The sequence below is a fragment of the Crocodylus siamensis genome, chromosome 5 (assembly GCF_052110815.1).
Source record: "Crocodylus siamensis isolate JL-2025a chromosome 5, ASM5211081v1, whole genome shotgun sequence".
Classification (NCBI taxonomy): domain Eukaryota; kingdom Metazoa; phylum Chordata; order Crocodylia; family Crocodylidae; genus Crocodylus; species Crocodylus siamensis.
In genome coordinates, this window is record NC_143399.1 from 66,962,469 (window position 1) to 66,976,594 (window position 14,126).

The following is a 14,126-nucleotide window of genomic DNA, read 5'->3' on the forward strand; positions in this document are numbered from 1 at the left end:
GCCCTGCCCTGGGCAGGAGAAAGCGCTGGGGTCGGACAACCCCGGCTAGGTGCTTGTCCAGTCTCCTCTTGAAGACCCCGAGGGTAGGGGAGAGCACCACCTTCCTTGGAAGCCCCTTCCAGATTCTGGCAACCTACTTACTGTCAGGGGACAGCAGGGCAGGCCCTGTGAGGAGAGGCTACAGGACCTGAACCTGTTCAGCCTCCAAAAGAGAAGGCTGAGGGGGGATCTAGTGGCCTGTTATAAACTAGTCAGGGGGGATCAGCAGGCATTGGGGGAGTCCCTGTTCCCCCGAGCACTGCCAGGAGTGACCAGGAATAACGGTCACAAGCTGGCAGAGGGTAGATTTAGGCTAGATATCAGGAGGCGCTACTTCATGGTCAGGGCGGCTAGGATCTGGAACCAACTTCCAAGAGAAGTGGTGCAGGCTCCTACCCTGGGGGGTTTTAAGAGGAGGTTAGATGAACACGTTGCTGGGGTCGTTTGACCCCAGTACTCTTTCCTGCCATGGCAGGGGGTCGGACTAGATGATCTACTCAGGTCCCTTCCGACCCTAGAAACTATGAAACTGTGAAGAAGTTCTTTCTAATATCCAACCTAAATCTGCTCTCCGTCACTTTGTAGCTATTGTTCCTAGTTACTCCAGGGGGTGCCCTAGTAAACAGAGCATCTCCTATTCCATGCTGCCCTCCCCTGATGAATTTACAAGATCACCAATCAGCCTTCTCTTGCGAAGGCTGAAGAGATTCAGGTCCTTCAGCCCTAAGTGGAAAGAAAAACAGGGCCTGCATTTGGGAACACTACATGCAAGTAAGGTCAGATCTATATTTGGTTGATTTTGAATTCAGGGGGAGTGAGGGGCTGAATTAATTGTTGTCAAATCTGTTTCAGGAAACGTAATTTTTAACTTTCAGCATAGGCAGGATGGTGGATGCGAACCTGGTCAAGGGTGAATGTACAGGAACCATTAAGTTCACGCCTCCGCTGTACAAGCAACGGTACCAGTTCATTAAAGATTTAGTGAACAAATACAAACTTAGGAAGGTTGGTATATCATTCTTTTCACAGCTTCAGTTCTTAAAACTACAGTAAGCGCTTGATAGAAAACATCTTGGAGTGATAGAAATGCCTAATTGCCAAGCAGTAATGCTCTCGGGATTAAATTACTTTGGCAGACTCTTTTGGTGATCAAATGAGATTTTTCTCAAACATATAAAACATGTCAATTTAGGAAAATGCATTTAGAATTTAAAGGTATTCTTTTGGGTCTTACAGAGCGTAAATAAAATAAACCGTCACCTTTTCCTAGAGAGTGGCTGGCTTTCTGAACTTCTTAAAATTGAATTATTATGCTGGGGTTTGTTTCTACTTATCTTGCTTTTAGGCTCTTAGTGTCTTTGATTTACAGTCCTAACTGTAAAGAAGGGTAGTTAGGCCTGCTAGGTTAAAGTTAGGCACAAGACAGGGCAGAATGGCTCCTTAGAGACTTACAGACAAATTGTAAAATGCATGCTAACTTATCACTTTCATCTACACAGCAAGCTTGCACAAAAGAAATGGCATTAAGAATGTGAGACAGTATTGATACAGTTTTTTTTAGCACTTGTTTTAGGCAGAGGCATTCATGATAGGATTGGGGATTAGATTTGCTAAATGCTTTACCAGAAAGGAATGGGTTTGCAGTTGCTTCGGTGTAATAGAAAATACGAAGCCCTGTCTTGTTTCTGGAAATTTGAGATGCTAAGTTATGCAATTAATGTTTAAAAATATATTGAACATAAAAACTAATAACAAAGTAATTATTTTGCTTCTGGTGGTGGTCTTTATGGGGAAAAAATAGGGAGTTCAGGATAAATTTTGAAGTCCCCTGTTTCACTCTGTGAAACAGTGTCTTGGAAAGTGTGAGCTCTTATTGGCTGTAGTATAGATGGACTTTTTATGTAATCACATTATTGATGGCTAATTTACTGTTTTATAAAGCAGTAGTCTATGAAATCATGCCATTTTAATCTGATTTTGAACATGATGCATTCAGTAATTCTGTTGCATCTGGCGTTATAAAGGTTTAAAGCTCTTTGACATTGCAAATTTTATTCTAATTTCTTTTAAATTAATTTATGGAAAGACTGAAGTTCTCTATTTTTTAGCAGGCTGTTTCAGCTTTGTCACATCTGCTGTGCAATGTGTTTAAGTGCAAACCTTCAAGAAAGCACAGACCAAAGATTGGTATTTATTTGGCATGGTCATGAAATCCTTATGAGGGAATAGTGTTTGTTATTAAGCTATGGTTTTTGATGTGGATATTCCCTTGCCCTTCAGAAATAGGACTGAGATTATTTTACATAGATACCTCTCTATTTGGGTGATGGGAAACATGTTCTTAACTTTATGCACTGTAAGAAATTCCATCAAAATCTATTGGGCTATCCTTACTGCATAAAGTTAAATATGTAGGCAAGTCTTTGCAAGATCAGCATCTTCTGCTGTTAATGTGTTGTAGACCTTGTACATTTGAGACTTAATGTCTGCATAAACCCATCAGTGTAGAACAGTTTGGAGGATTGGGGCCTAAATGTCCCCTGTAAAAGAATCCTTTACAGTCCTGAGTATTCTTTGGTAACTTGCAACTAAAATGTAAAGTTACATAACAAATCAATGTGTTTCATTCCTTCTTCATAAAAGTAATAGTTAATATCTGTGTGGAATATTTTTCTGAGAGTTGTAGAAATGTCTTCATATACAATAATAAACGGCTGCTCTTTTGCAATCTAATTTACAGGTAGCAGATCTGGGGTGTGCTGATTGTTCGCTACTCTGGATGCTGAAATTCTGCAAGTGTATTGAAGTGCTAGCTGGACTAGATATCTGTGAGAACGTGATGAAGGAGAAAATGTAAGCTCCATTTTACATAAATTTTCTTACTCGAGACTCAGGATTCAGGGTTTGGTTCAGCCTCGTGGCATGTGACAGCAGTACTTGCCATGAGAACCAGTACAAGGAGAAATGGACTAAGGTTTTGAATATCACTATGTGAGGACAGAGTTTACTGGGAAGTGTACAGTAATTTGATAAAACTACTGGTATGTAGGAAAACTGTGTACTGATTTGGTAAAACTACTGTATGCTTATATTGGTACAAAGTGCCATGGTTCCATCACCAGTTTCAAAACTGACATTTGCACAAGCTATAGTTTGTTTTCCTTCCAATCAGCAGGGGTTAGACGTTGGTTTTGGTTTTGTCTCGTACTGTGTGAAAGTTATGTGAAGAGTCCTCGTTTTTGCCTTCTGTACAGAAGATGTTGAATTTTGTGATCTCTTGCAGCACTAAATCCCAAGTGTATGGACCAATTGTGGGTAAAGTTCTGTCCCAAACACACAAGAATTTGTCTTGAAGTTGAGAGTGCCATTGCTTCAGTGATAAATATAGGATATAAATTCTAATATAAACATACAAAGGAATTTAGCATCTGTGTTTACTGTGCTGGAATTTAGCTGGTATCATAGCCTCTCTTCAAAACTGATAGCAGAGTAGGATTTTTGAAACTGTGAAGGACTCCAACTCTTGCTCTTCTTCTGTTTTCTTATTTTATGGTAGATAACTTTGGACATTAGGCATTTGTCATTTTCCTAAGAAAAGAAGGAAGAATTTTGTAAATTCCAGGATGTTAAAATAGGTATCAGGTACACAGTGTTCAGTAGCATACCACATGCATCCATTTCCAGACTACAAGATTTTGCTTATTTCCAAGTTAAACTCCCTTTGATATAGGGGAAAAAAATCAGAGGTTTGTTCACCTTTTTGCCACTCCAGTTCTCAAGGAGTGTAGATGCTTCTCACAGAAGAAAGCAAATTACTCTGAATACAGTATATGAATTGGAAACAAAGCAAAAAACACCTGAACTTGCTGGCTTTCTTGCCTGCTTCTTTTCCCAACACTTGAACAGGTTTGGTATGAGCCTAATACTCCTGTATTTTCTATTTATTGTTGGGGTTAATGATACAGTTGTCTTTTCAAGGTTTGGCTTAGGTCAGGGGCCACCAACATGTAAAACCATCCTGGGGAGCTGCAGGCAGTGAATAGCTGTACCAGGGCTGGGGAGCTGGAAGCTGAGCCTGCACCACTGCTACTTCTCTTTACTAGGCTTGTGCGAAGTGGCAAGTATTCACTTTGGGTTCAGATTTGGACAATTCGGAGGGACAGTGATTCGATTCTGAGATTTGAATCACTGTCCCGATTCAATTTAGCCGAATCAGATTCACATCACAGAAGCAGCTTCCCACTCTCTGGTCCTGGTGCAGCTACTGTGTGGTTGGAAGCTGCATTTGCACTTCAGCTGGAGAACAGAGGGCTGGGAGAAGAAGTGGAGGCCTAGGTTTAGTTCCCAGTTGGAGGAAAATTCACCGGACCAGGGAACTGGAAGCTGCTTTCATAATGCTTCTATTTTTCCGTGTCCTCTTCTCTCTACCCTCCCCACCAAAGCCAGCCCTAGTGCAGGTTTCTTCCTGATGAAAGTTGCACTTGCACTGCAGTTGGGGAATGGGGGTGCTGGGAGAAGCAATGTGGCTGCAGCTTCCAGCTGCATAGCTTTTATGCTGTCAAATTGGGGACCCTGCCAAGTCCCTGGAACCGGTGCTGCTGGATAGGGGCCCCTGTGCTCCTCCCTTGGCTCCATGGCCCCAAGCTGGGGCCCTGTGCTACCTCCCTTGGCTGTGGCACTTCCCTGGGGCCCACCCTGCCTCTGCTCCTGCCCACACTGCAGAATCGGGCCCCACACCACCTCCAGCCAGCCCCTGTGTGCCTGCATGAGTCCCTGGGCTCCCTCTGCATGCTGATCTGGCATGCTATCCAGCCCATGGGGCTCCTCACAGGTCAAGAAATTTGTGAGTAGGGGAGCAGAATTGCTGCCACCATTCTCTTGCTGCCAAATTTTCAGAAGTGCAGATCCCTGCAGGCCGGGGATTGAGTACTTGTAATATAGGATATTATGGTTATATTTTCATCTTTTTAAAGTACTAAAGTAATGGGCTAATAAGGAAAAATGTCTGGGAAATCTTCATAACTTCAAAAGAAAACAGGGTGAATAAGATTTGAATTTAAACCTCCAAAATAAATCTTCTGGCCTGATTTTTGTTTTTGTTTTTTAATTATGATTTTACTCTTTGTTCCATGATATTTGTAAGTACAGGTGGAGACTGCCTGGTTGTTAATTGGATGCCTGAGCACCATTATTTGTTTCAGTGATTTTAATTAAATTACCTTTTAAAATGCTAGAGTTTCTTTTAGGTATCCAGGTTGTAGCCGTATTGATCTAGAGGGAAAGGCAATCCGGAGTTGTAGCAGAGAATATATCTTTTATTAGACCACCAAGATTTTTGCAGAAACATTTCTTTAATTGCAAGCTGTCAGTCACAAACACCCTTCATTGGGCATTGGAGAAAAGATTGTAAAAGTTATCGTGGGTAGAAATGAAAGTTCATATTTCATAGGATTTCACAGAGGAGTCAATAGATGGAAAACTCCTCTGGGCAGTCAGTTCATAGCTGGTATGAAGCCTCTCACCTCCTCATCACATCATCTGTGATGATAAAAATTACCTGAAAACAAAGGAAGGAGCAGGGTTTCAGGTCTCAGGTGGTCACAGTTGCTTCCTGCTTGGGAAAATATGAAGATTTCATTTAAAAAATTGGCTAAAATTCAGTATCTTCCATGTGTCAGGTATCCAGGTGTAGCCGTATTGGTCTAGAGGAAAAGGCAGTCAGGACTTGTAGTAGAGATGATATCTTTTATTAGACCAACAAGATTTTTGCAAAATTGTCTTTAATTGCAAGCTTTTTTTTTAATTGCAAGAGGTTTTTTTTACGTTTATGTGGCTCGCTGCTGACACACTTAAGATATGCATATTACTGTTTTTCTTTGCAAGAGACCATACTAATACCCATTTTAAGCATGGAATTAAGAAAAAAAAATTCCTAATAGATGTCACCATTAAATAAAGATAAAGCAGAACTGTACTGGATACTGTTTGTCTGCTGGTGGCATTTATCCTCAGTAAAAGTTTTACTGTGGTGTTTTTGTGAAGATGTAGTCTTCTTAGGTTTTCTTAATCTCTAAAACAATTACTAACGTCTTGCATATTTTTGCTTGAGGGTTGAACATCCTCTACTGTTGAAATCAACCAGTGCTGAAGGTACTTTATCTCATTGGTAGTCATTATTAAGGACATGTACAGGCAAAACGGCTTTGTCCCAAAGAAGTCCGTATGTCATTTTAATTTGTGATGCTTTGATGCTTTTCTAGGCATAGATTATCTCCACTTCCAGGCGATTATCTGCAACCTAGTGAAAGGACACTAATTGTTACCTTGCATCATGGCTCAGTCGCTCAGAAGGACCCCTGCATGCTTGGTTTTGACTTGATAACATGCATTGAATTGTGAGTACTAAGCTGATATACTTGAGTTTTCATTAATCAAGACACATTATAAAGATAAATATTTGTAAATAAAGTAGCATTTTGTGTTTTACTCTTTCTTTTGCGTGTACTTTGGCACGTTGCAAGATTGCTTGAGGTCACAAGAGTTTAAAATCCTTAATCTGAGTAGCCCTGTTCAATCCTCTCTGTTTACACTTCAGCAATTCAAACAGTAGAATAGCACTGCATTACTGCACCACTGACCTGGGTTGTATTTAAATTAAGCATAGTAAGAAACATTATTAATGGGGAGGATGTGAAATAATAAAGATTTGTGAAAGGGGAAGGAGACTATAAAAAATACAAAAGAATCTCCATAGACAAACAATTTATACCTACTCAAGTTGTTCTCCTGTTGTCATATATTTTGTTGAATTGACTGTAAACAAAGTTAAAAGACTTTACAGGATTTCATGTACTTTTGCAATCTTACCCTTTGCAGAATAGAGCACCTGGAAGCAACAGAACTGGAAAAGTTTCCAGAAGTGGTATTTGGTTTTATGGCTCCAGCCATGGTTGTTATCAGCACTCCAAACTCAGAATTTAACCCTTTACTACCAGGGGTAACACTATTCAGGCATCCAGACCACAAATTTGAATGGAACCAAGCACAATTTCAAAGTTGGTAAGTTAGCTAACTATGAATAATATGAAAAGCCATGGTACAGATTTAAATTTATAATTTGGTTTGTGTGGAGGGGGGAAGGGGACTGTGAAAGGGTATTAGACTGAGACCCAGTAAGCAACAAGATGTTAATGAAACCAATCTTCATTGCTGCAACAAAAAGTTAAATGCGCTCTGAAATTTTATGTCTTGTCATAGTTGGCTTTTTCCCATTGTCAAAAGTACTTCTTGAATCTTTTCAACTCTTTTATTGAAGAAACAAAAAGAAGGGGAACCAGTTAAAGCATTTAAAATGTAGTTTTAACAAAGCCTTAATGTTAAGAATATCCTGCATAGAAATATATCATAAACTCCCATGAGCTCTCTAGGCTCCTGTCCTTTCATCCTTGTTAATGAAAAATTCCATTAGTCTGGAATTCTTTTTGAAAGCATGGAAAGAAATGTATCACAACATTAAAAATAATCCCAATGGGACAGTATATAGCATAATATTAAGAGCATCTCCGTTGATGTTGGACTACATTTGGTACAGCAAGAGATGTTATTACTATGAAGGACTTGGTAGAGTTTGCACAAGATAAAGACCTTATCCTACTCTGGAATTTGTTGTTGCCATAATATAAAAAAGGGACCCTGATGCAAGCAGGCAGCTGTGGAAAGAGGTTAACACAGGAGTTAAAGTAATGCTTGACTTCAATAGGTAAGCTACTGCTGTAAATAATATCATAGGATACTTTCCTGTTAAGGCAGGTTTAGCCCTGCCACAAAGACTTTAATTCTTAAGGTCTGCTGTGAACACCAAATGCATGATTTTACAAAAATGGAAGAGTAGATTCATTCCTAGAATAAAGCAGTCATGTTCAGACCTTTCCAAGTTAGCCACTTACCAAGGTAGAAATTTATTATTTTGTATTGAAAATATTTGGCTCCTGTTTCAAGATATATTTGAAAAAAAGTTGTGGAGACTGCTCAAAGGAGACTGCTCCATTGTTCCCTTCTTTTTTCCTTTCTCTTAGTCCTCATCTCTTTCTTATTTTATTAGCATAACCTTCCAACAGGTTATGTTGACATAATTTTGTTTGGCCTTGCTGCTTTGACAAACTGTTAAAGTGCACAGTACTGTTTGGGAGCTTGAAAGGTGTGTAATATTTATAAGCAAGCAGTAAGTAACTTACCTTCTGCGCTGTTATTGTCACCCTCTGTCTTTAGGAAAATCAGTAAAAAATTATCCTTTCCCTTTCACTGTGGACGTTTTTTGTAAAGAAAAAAACAGTTTGATGTTTCAAAGACAGTGCTAATCATTTTCCTTGAGAAAATGAGATATTAGTTAGGATGGTCTGGAGTCCAGTCTTTTGATGGCAAACAAGACAAACACATAAAAAGAGGAGAGAAAAGAATGGCAAAGAAAGAAATGGCACTTTCTCTCTGGTGCTGACACACTCTTGCAGTCTCATTGCTGAGGAGCAATAAATAATGCCCGAGATGGTGGTGGGGGCACTTTTCTAGAATAACTTCTATTTACTTTAAATAAACATTCCAGGAATTGAAAATGGACCATCAGTCCTGGCTTTGAATTTTCTGATGCTTGTTGACTGTACTCCAGCACTTTTATATGTCTGTATCTGTTTGCTGCTTTAGTGTAAGAAGCATAGAAGCACTCACACATTTGTGTTGTGAGTCTTGCAGCATGTTTCAAAAGAAGTCAGTCATGAACTCGGTGTATACGTCCAGACGAGCGCGCATGTGCATTTCTCTGGGGACAAATAGCAGCAGCACATAGTTGTGCTGCTGCTACTTGCTCCAGGGAATGCTTGTGCACGTGTGCTCTGGCACATGACAAGTTGCCCCGGGAGGGGGAGGGGACGTGCACCTGGGGTCCTGGGGACCTCCTGGGGCTTCAGCAGTGGCAATCTAGCAGCAGGGACCCTGGCTGGCAGTTGGAGTGAGGCTCCAGCCAGCCAGGATCTGGTTTTGGGTGGCGTCCACTGCTGCCATATGTGCCACCCCACTTTATTCTAGCACAGGTTTTTTGATGGTGGGATCTCCCACTGTTAAACCTCCTCTCCCTCCCCCAGCCCTGGCACTGCAAATTAGCAGCACAGGGAATGCCTGCATGTGTGCGGTGCCGCAGATGGCTCTGCAGCACCACATACTGTACGTGTGTGCTTGTCTGGATGTGCCCAGTTTGATCTCTTGTGGTTGAGAATTCCAGCATTGGGTGTCTTGTCTCCAGTAAGTTTCTTCCTTGCTCCCTTTGACTGTTTAACACTTATTAGTGCAGTGGAATGGATGGACCTTTTTTCACCTTGATGTGATATCTCTGCACATTGTTACAGACACAAGCTGCTAGATTTCATTCTCTTTCTAGGTATAAAGAGCCTGCAAACATCAAGATTCAAGCATATGTTCTTATGTGGCTATTGTTATCTTTTAAATGATTTCTCAACGTCATTTATTCTGATGTTATTCTGAAAGCTTGACATAAAGTGCAGAAAGCTAATGATTTCCATACACAGTTCATTTTTAATGGTTTCTGTTCTGAGAGAGATGCCTTAGCTAGGAAAGATAAGGAATATGTATGTTTTATAGGAAATACTTGCAGAAAATTAAAGAAGCTTTTGGTTTATATAAAAATGCATTGATAGAAGTTGGTTTGCATTTCTACAATATTAAAGAGTAAGGCCCTGATTCTGTAAATGCTTACACGTGAGCTCAGCTTCAAAGAGGTTTAAAATCTCAGTGAAGTTATTATGCTGGAAGTTACATACATGCCCAAGGGGTTGCAGGATTATAGTCTGGTTCCTTTCAGGAAGATTCACATTTTAGCAGAATGAAATGCTGACCAATATATTTTGGTAAGAGTAAATTATTTTCGTAGGGCACTAGATGCAGCCAGTTGCTATGATTATACAGTGGAATTTACTGGCTTGGGAGCCCCACCACCTGGAACTGAGGATGTTGGATTTTGTACCCAAATTGCTGTATTTAGGAGAAAATATCCAAATACTGGTGAAACTATTAATTTGGAGAAATCCACAGAAAACCCTTATAGAACTGTAAGTATCTCCCACACTTTACCTGCCTTTTCACTTCACTTCGTAGAGTAATGAATAAATAAATACAGGAACACTTTTGTAAGGTAGAAGGGGTACATATATATCATAGTCTAGTCTACTACTGCTACATGGGCATAACTCCAGTTAATAATATATAATTTTACATTGCAAAGGAAACAAACCCATGGTTGTGTTTCTAATATCAAATATTGTGACTAACCTGGTGACAGAGAAATACATTTTGCTGTCACAGTTTTAAGATTCAGACCACTTCTTTAAATACTGAATGATTTCTTGGAAATTAGTTTAATATTTTAAAGGGCTTTAAAAAGACATTTTAACCCTAAAAAATAATTTTGGTATAGTTATAAGTCTAGAAAGGTAATGAAAGAGGGCAGGGCAGTGTAGAAATGTGACCTAGTGTCATCAGAACCTCATGGTTGTCAGCAATATGGAAAGCATCTGCTACATCAGAAAAAAATTAGAAGAGTCATGTCTGATCTAATCTTTAACCGTAACTTGTTAGGTGTAAGTCTGATTTTGTATAGCCTTACCAAGGTCATTGTGCTTGGCCTTGGTCAGGCCGCAGCTGGAGTACTGCATCCAGTTTTGGGCTCCTCAATTCAAAAAGGATGTGGAGAAGCTTGAGAGAGTCCGGAGAAGAGCCATGCACATGATCAGAGGTCAGGAAAAGAGACCTTATGATTACAGGCTGAGAGCCATGGGGCTCTTTAGCTTGGAAAAACGCAGGCTCAGGGGCGATCTGATGGCCACCTGTAAGTTTATCAGGGGTATTCACCAGGATCTGGGGAACATTTGTTCACCTGAGCACCCCAAGGGATGACAAGGTGGAATGGTTATAAACTCCAGCAAGACCATTTCATGCTGGACATAAGAAAGAATTTCTGTACCGTCCGAGCCCCCAAGGTCTGGAATAGCCTGCCATCGGAAGTGGTTCAGGCATCCACACTGAATGCCTTCAAGAGAAATTTGGATGCTTATCTAGCTGGGATCCTATGACCCCAGCTGACTCCCTGCCCTTTGGGCAGGGGGCTGGACTTGATGATCTTCTGAGGTCCCTTCCAGCCCAAGTGTTTATGAAATTTATGATTTTGCGGTTCTGTTGATAACTAAAGTAATTCTCCTACTTGTTATAGTATAAAAGTCTAGTGAAGTCTGGTGTACAGTTGTATAAGTGAGAGTGGAGTTTGGATCAACATGTTATTTAAATCTTTTGTACAATAAAATTATAACATTATACAATCATAACTGTTATTAAATATAATATTTTTGGATATCAAGATTAAAAAACTAAGTACAAATGCACTGTTTTTAGATGCATATTGTTTATAACATTTTCTGAACATGTTTTAATATTTAATCTTTTGGATTCTTTACTTTTCCTAAAGATTTTCAAAGCAGTGTATCCAAGTCTTAAAGATGAGAAGTACCTGCGGAATGCAGTAGTCAGTGAAGTTATTAATACAGCACAGATTATTACAAGACGCCTCTTGGACAGTTTGAAGTCTGACTATAAGGAGCATAGAAATGGTCTTCTCGAGCTGAAACCCGACTTCCAACTACCTCACTGTTTCACGAGGCATTCAAAGAATCCCTCTGTAGCTGAAGCTGAAAAACTTGCTGATGACATAAACATGGAGACATATGTCAGTGGAAATGCAGTCTACATACCTCTCATAAAATTCTTTTCTATCCCCAAAGTGAATAAACTTTGTGGCACCTTTGAGAACTTAAGCAAGCTGATTACTGGCAAAGTAGCACTAAGCAACGATGGTTCTGCTGTGGTGATCAGTACTGAACGTGAACATGAAGAGAAAGAAATCGAGTAAATGGTTTATGTTTCCACTAACCTAAGGTAATGAAGGACCCCTCTTCAGTAGACACATGCTGATATCTTCTATATGGTAGCTAGCAGCATTGGGTGAACTTAACCTTTTTTTTATTTCAAGAGCGGCAGGAGTCTATATTCTCTCGTAGCCCCCACTGGTTTCTAGGGTTTTAGCTGAAAGTCAGCTCTAAGGATTTGAGGACAGATTTTAAAAGTTAACCAGCTACCATTGGAATTCAGTAGTTTTATTTAACATTTTCTTCTGTTCCTCTTATTAATCTCTCAGATATATCATAATTATTTTCTTCAGATATGCTGAATAGTCACAACTTTCACCAGCTGAATAGAAGTTTTGACACCAGTCATGTGAATAATGACACAGTGGTAGAGTGCTGCTGTTTCATAGAATGATTTCAGTGCTGAACTTGGAAATCAAAATGTTGTCGTACATGAAGTATAAAATGAAGCAATAAGATGTTAGTTTCTGTGATAATACCTACAGTGCTTTTTGTTTGTAAGGATGTCCCTTGAGGGTTTTTTTGGTTTTGTTGAAAGGGTGAAAAGGAGAAGGATATGGAAATCCAGAAAGTCAGGGGTGGATCTGGTGGATGCACAGAGAGTTCTCTGGCAGACATGGCAGCATGTGCAGTTCCCTGTGGCCTACGAGACACCTAGGTCCCCTGCGTAGTGCAGACAGCAGAGGCTGAGCTCAGACTATGGGGATGATGGGCCCGAGGCTGGAGCTCCCCAGGTTGGCAGGGGTCATCTAGCGGGGCTGGACAGGGAGCAGGTGTAGGAAGGGAGGATTAGCTTGCCACTACCACAGTTCCTGACCAAGCTCAGTAACCCACACAACCACTCCCTGCAGCCCCTGGCTAGTGGGGCTCTCACCACCTCTGGTCAACTAGGGACAGTGAAGGCAGCAGGGGGTTCCCCCTTCCTGTACCTGCTCTCTGCTCAGCCCCACCAAGGTATCTCCAGCTGGCTTGGGTGCTCCAGCTGTGCCATCACTCTTGTGGTCTGAGCGCAGTTCCTCCTGCCCAGACCCACAGGGACCCAGGCATTGGGGGCCACGGGGAACTAGAACTCTAGCCTGAGGATCATGGGTGGAGCAGCTCAACTGCTGGCAGCTATGGTGTAAAACAAAGTGGTGGGGCACTGGGAATCAGGGGATCTGTAACAATCCTTGACACACCCTTTTCAAAATCTTAGATCTGTCTATGGAAAGCATATGTTACAGATTGCTGTTCAGCATACTTGGAAGAGGAAGCAGCAGATATAAAGCCTTGGTCAGTGGTATCCATAAAAAGGAGACAAAAGTTTGCACTAAAAACACAAATAAAAAACAGTCCTCTGGCAGAGGAAAAAGAAGGCTAGCCATTGTACCTTTTATTTGTATTATACATATGCAAGTTTTATATGTATGTATAGTTTTATTTCTTGCACCTTTTTTTCCCTTTTGGTCCTCTTATGTTAAAAGCACTGATCATAACTGGATGGAAATATACTTAATTGACCCATTTCTTGTGTACGTTCACTGGAATCACTGGCAGCTTTGGGTGTGCAAACATTGCACAGTCAGTCTTAATGTTTGTAAGATGTATAGGACATAAAAAGCAGAGCTTCCATATAGTACCAACTGTTGTTTGTTAAAAAGGTCCTTGGCCATTCCTGAACTCAGCAGTTGTTTAGGGTGAAACCAGGCAGAAGAGACAGCTGTAATTTACAGAGCCAGGGAAGAGTTTATAATCTGCGACAGGCTCAGTTTCTGCAAAAAAGGAGGGCACTTTACAGGAGCCATATGGTTTGGCTGTTATATTTTTCATAATTGTACTGTCTGCAGGGAAATCTCTTTGTTAAACAGCTATGTTTACTTAAAGTTAACCTTTAATAAAAAAAATATTTAGAACTAGTTTTTTGTTTGTTTCCTTAAACTGTAAAGCTAATCTGGTAAGTGTTTAAATGTGAAATTCAAAGCTTGTAAATAAACCCATAAACAAAATGAGGACGGCTGTCTAATGAGAATGGAGTTAAGTACCAAGAACTTGTCCTTTTTTTTTTTGAAAATACCACTGCAGTTCATGGCTTTGAGACATACATTACTTAGCAGATAATTTTAGATC

At 40.4% G+C, this 14,126-nt stretch overlaps 1 protein-coding gene across 1 annotated transcript; it reads left to right on the forward strand.

Moving 5' to 3' along the window:
- The first annotated feature begins 580 nt into the window (after window positions 1-580).
- HENMT1 (HEN methyltransferase 1) lies at window positions 581-13,839 on the forward strand. The gene is made up of 7 exons (XM_090048773.1): window positions 581-815; window positions 915-1,044; window positions 2,780-2,892; window positions 6,300-6,434; window positions 6,916-7,098; window positions 9,977-10,154; window positions 11,564-13,839. The coding sequence occupies exons 1-7, from the start codon at window positions 805-807 to the stop codon at window positions 12,002-12,004; spliced, it is 1,191 nt and encodes a 396-aa protein (XP_089904899.1). The 5' UTR covers window positions 581-804; the 3' UTR covers window positions 12,005-13,839.
- Window positions 13,840-14,126: the final 287 nt, after the last annotated feature.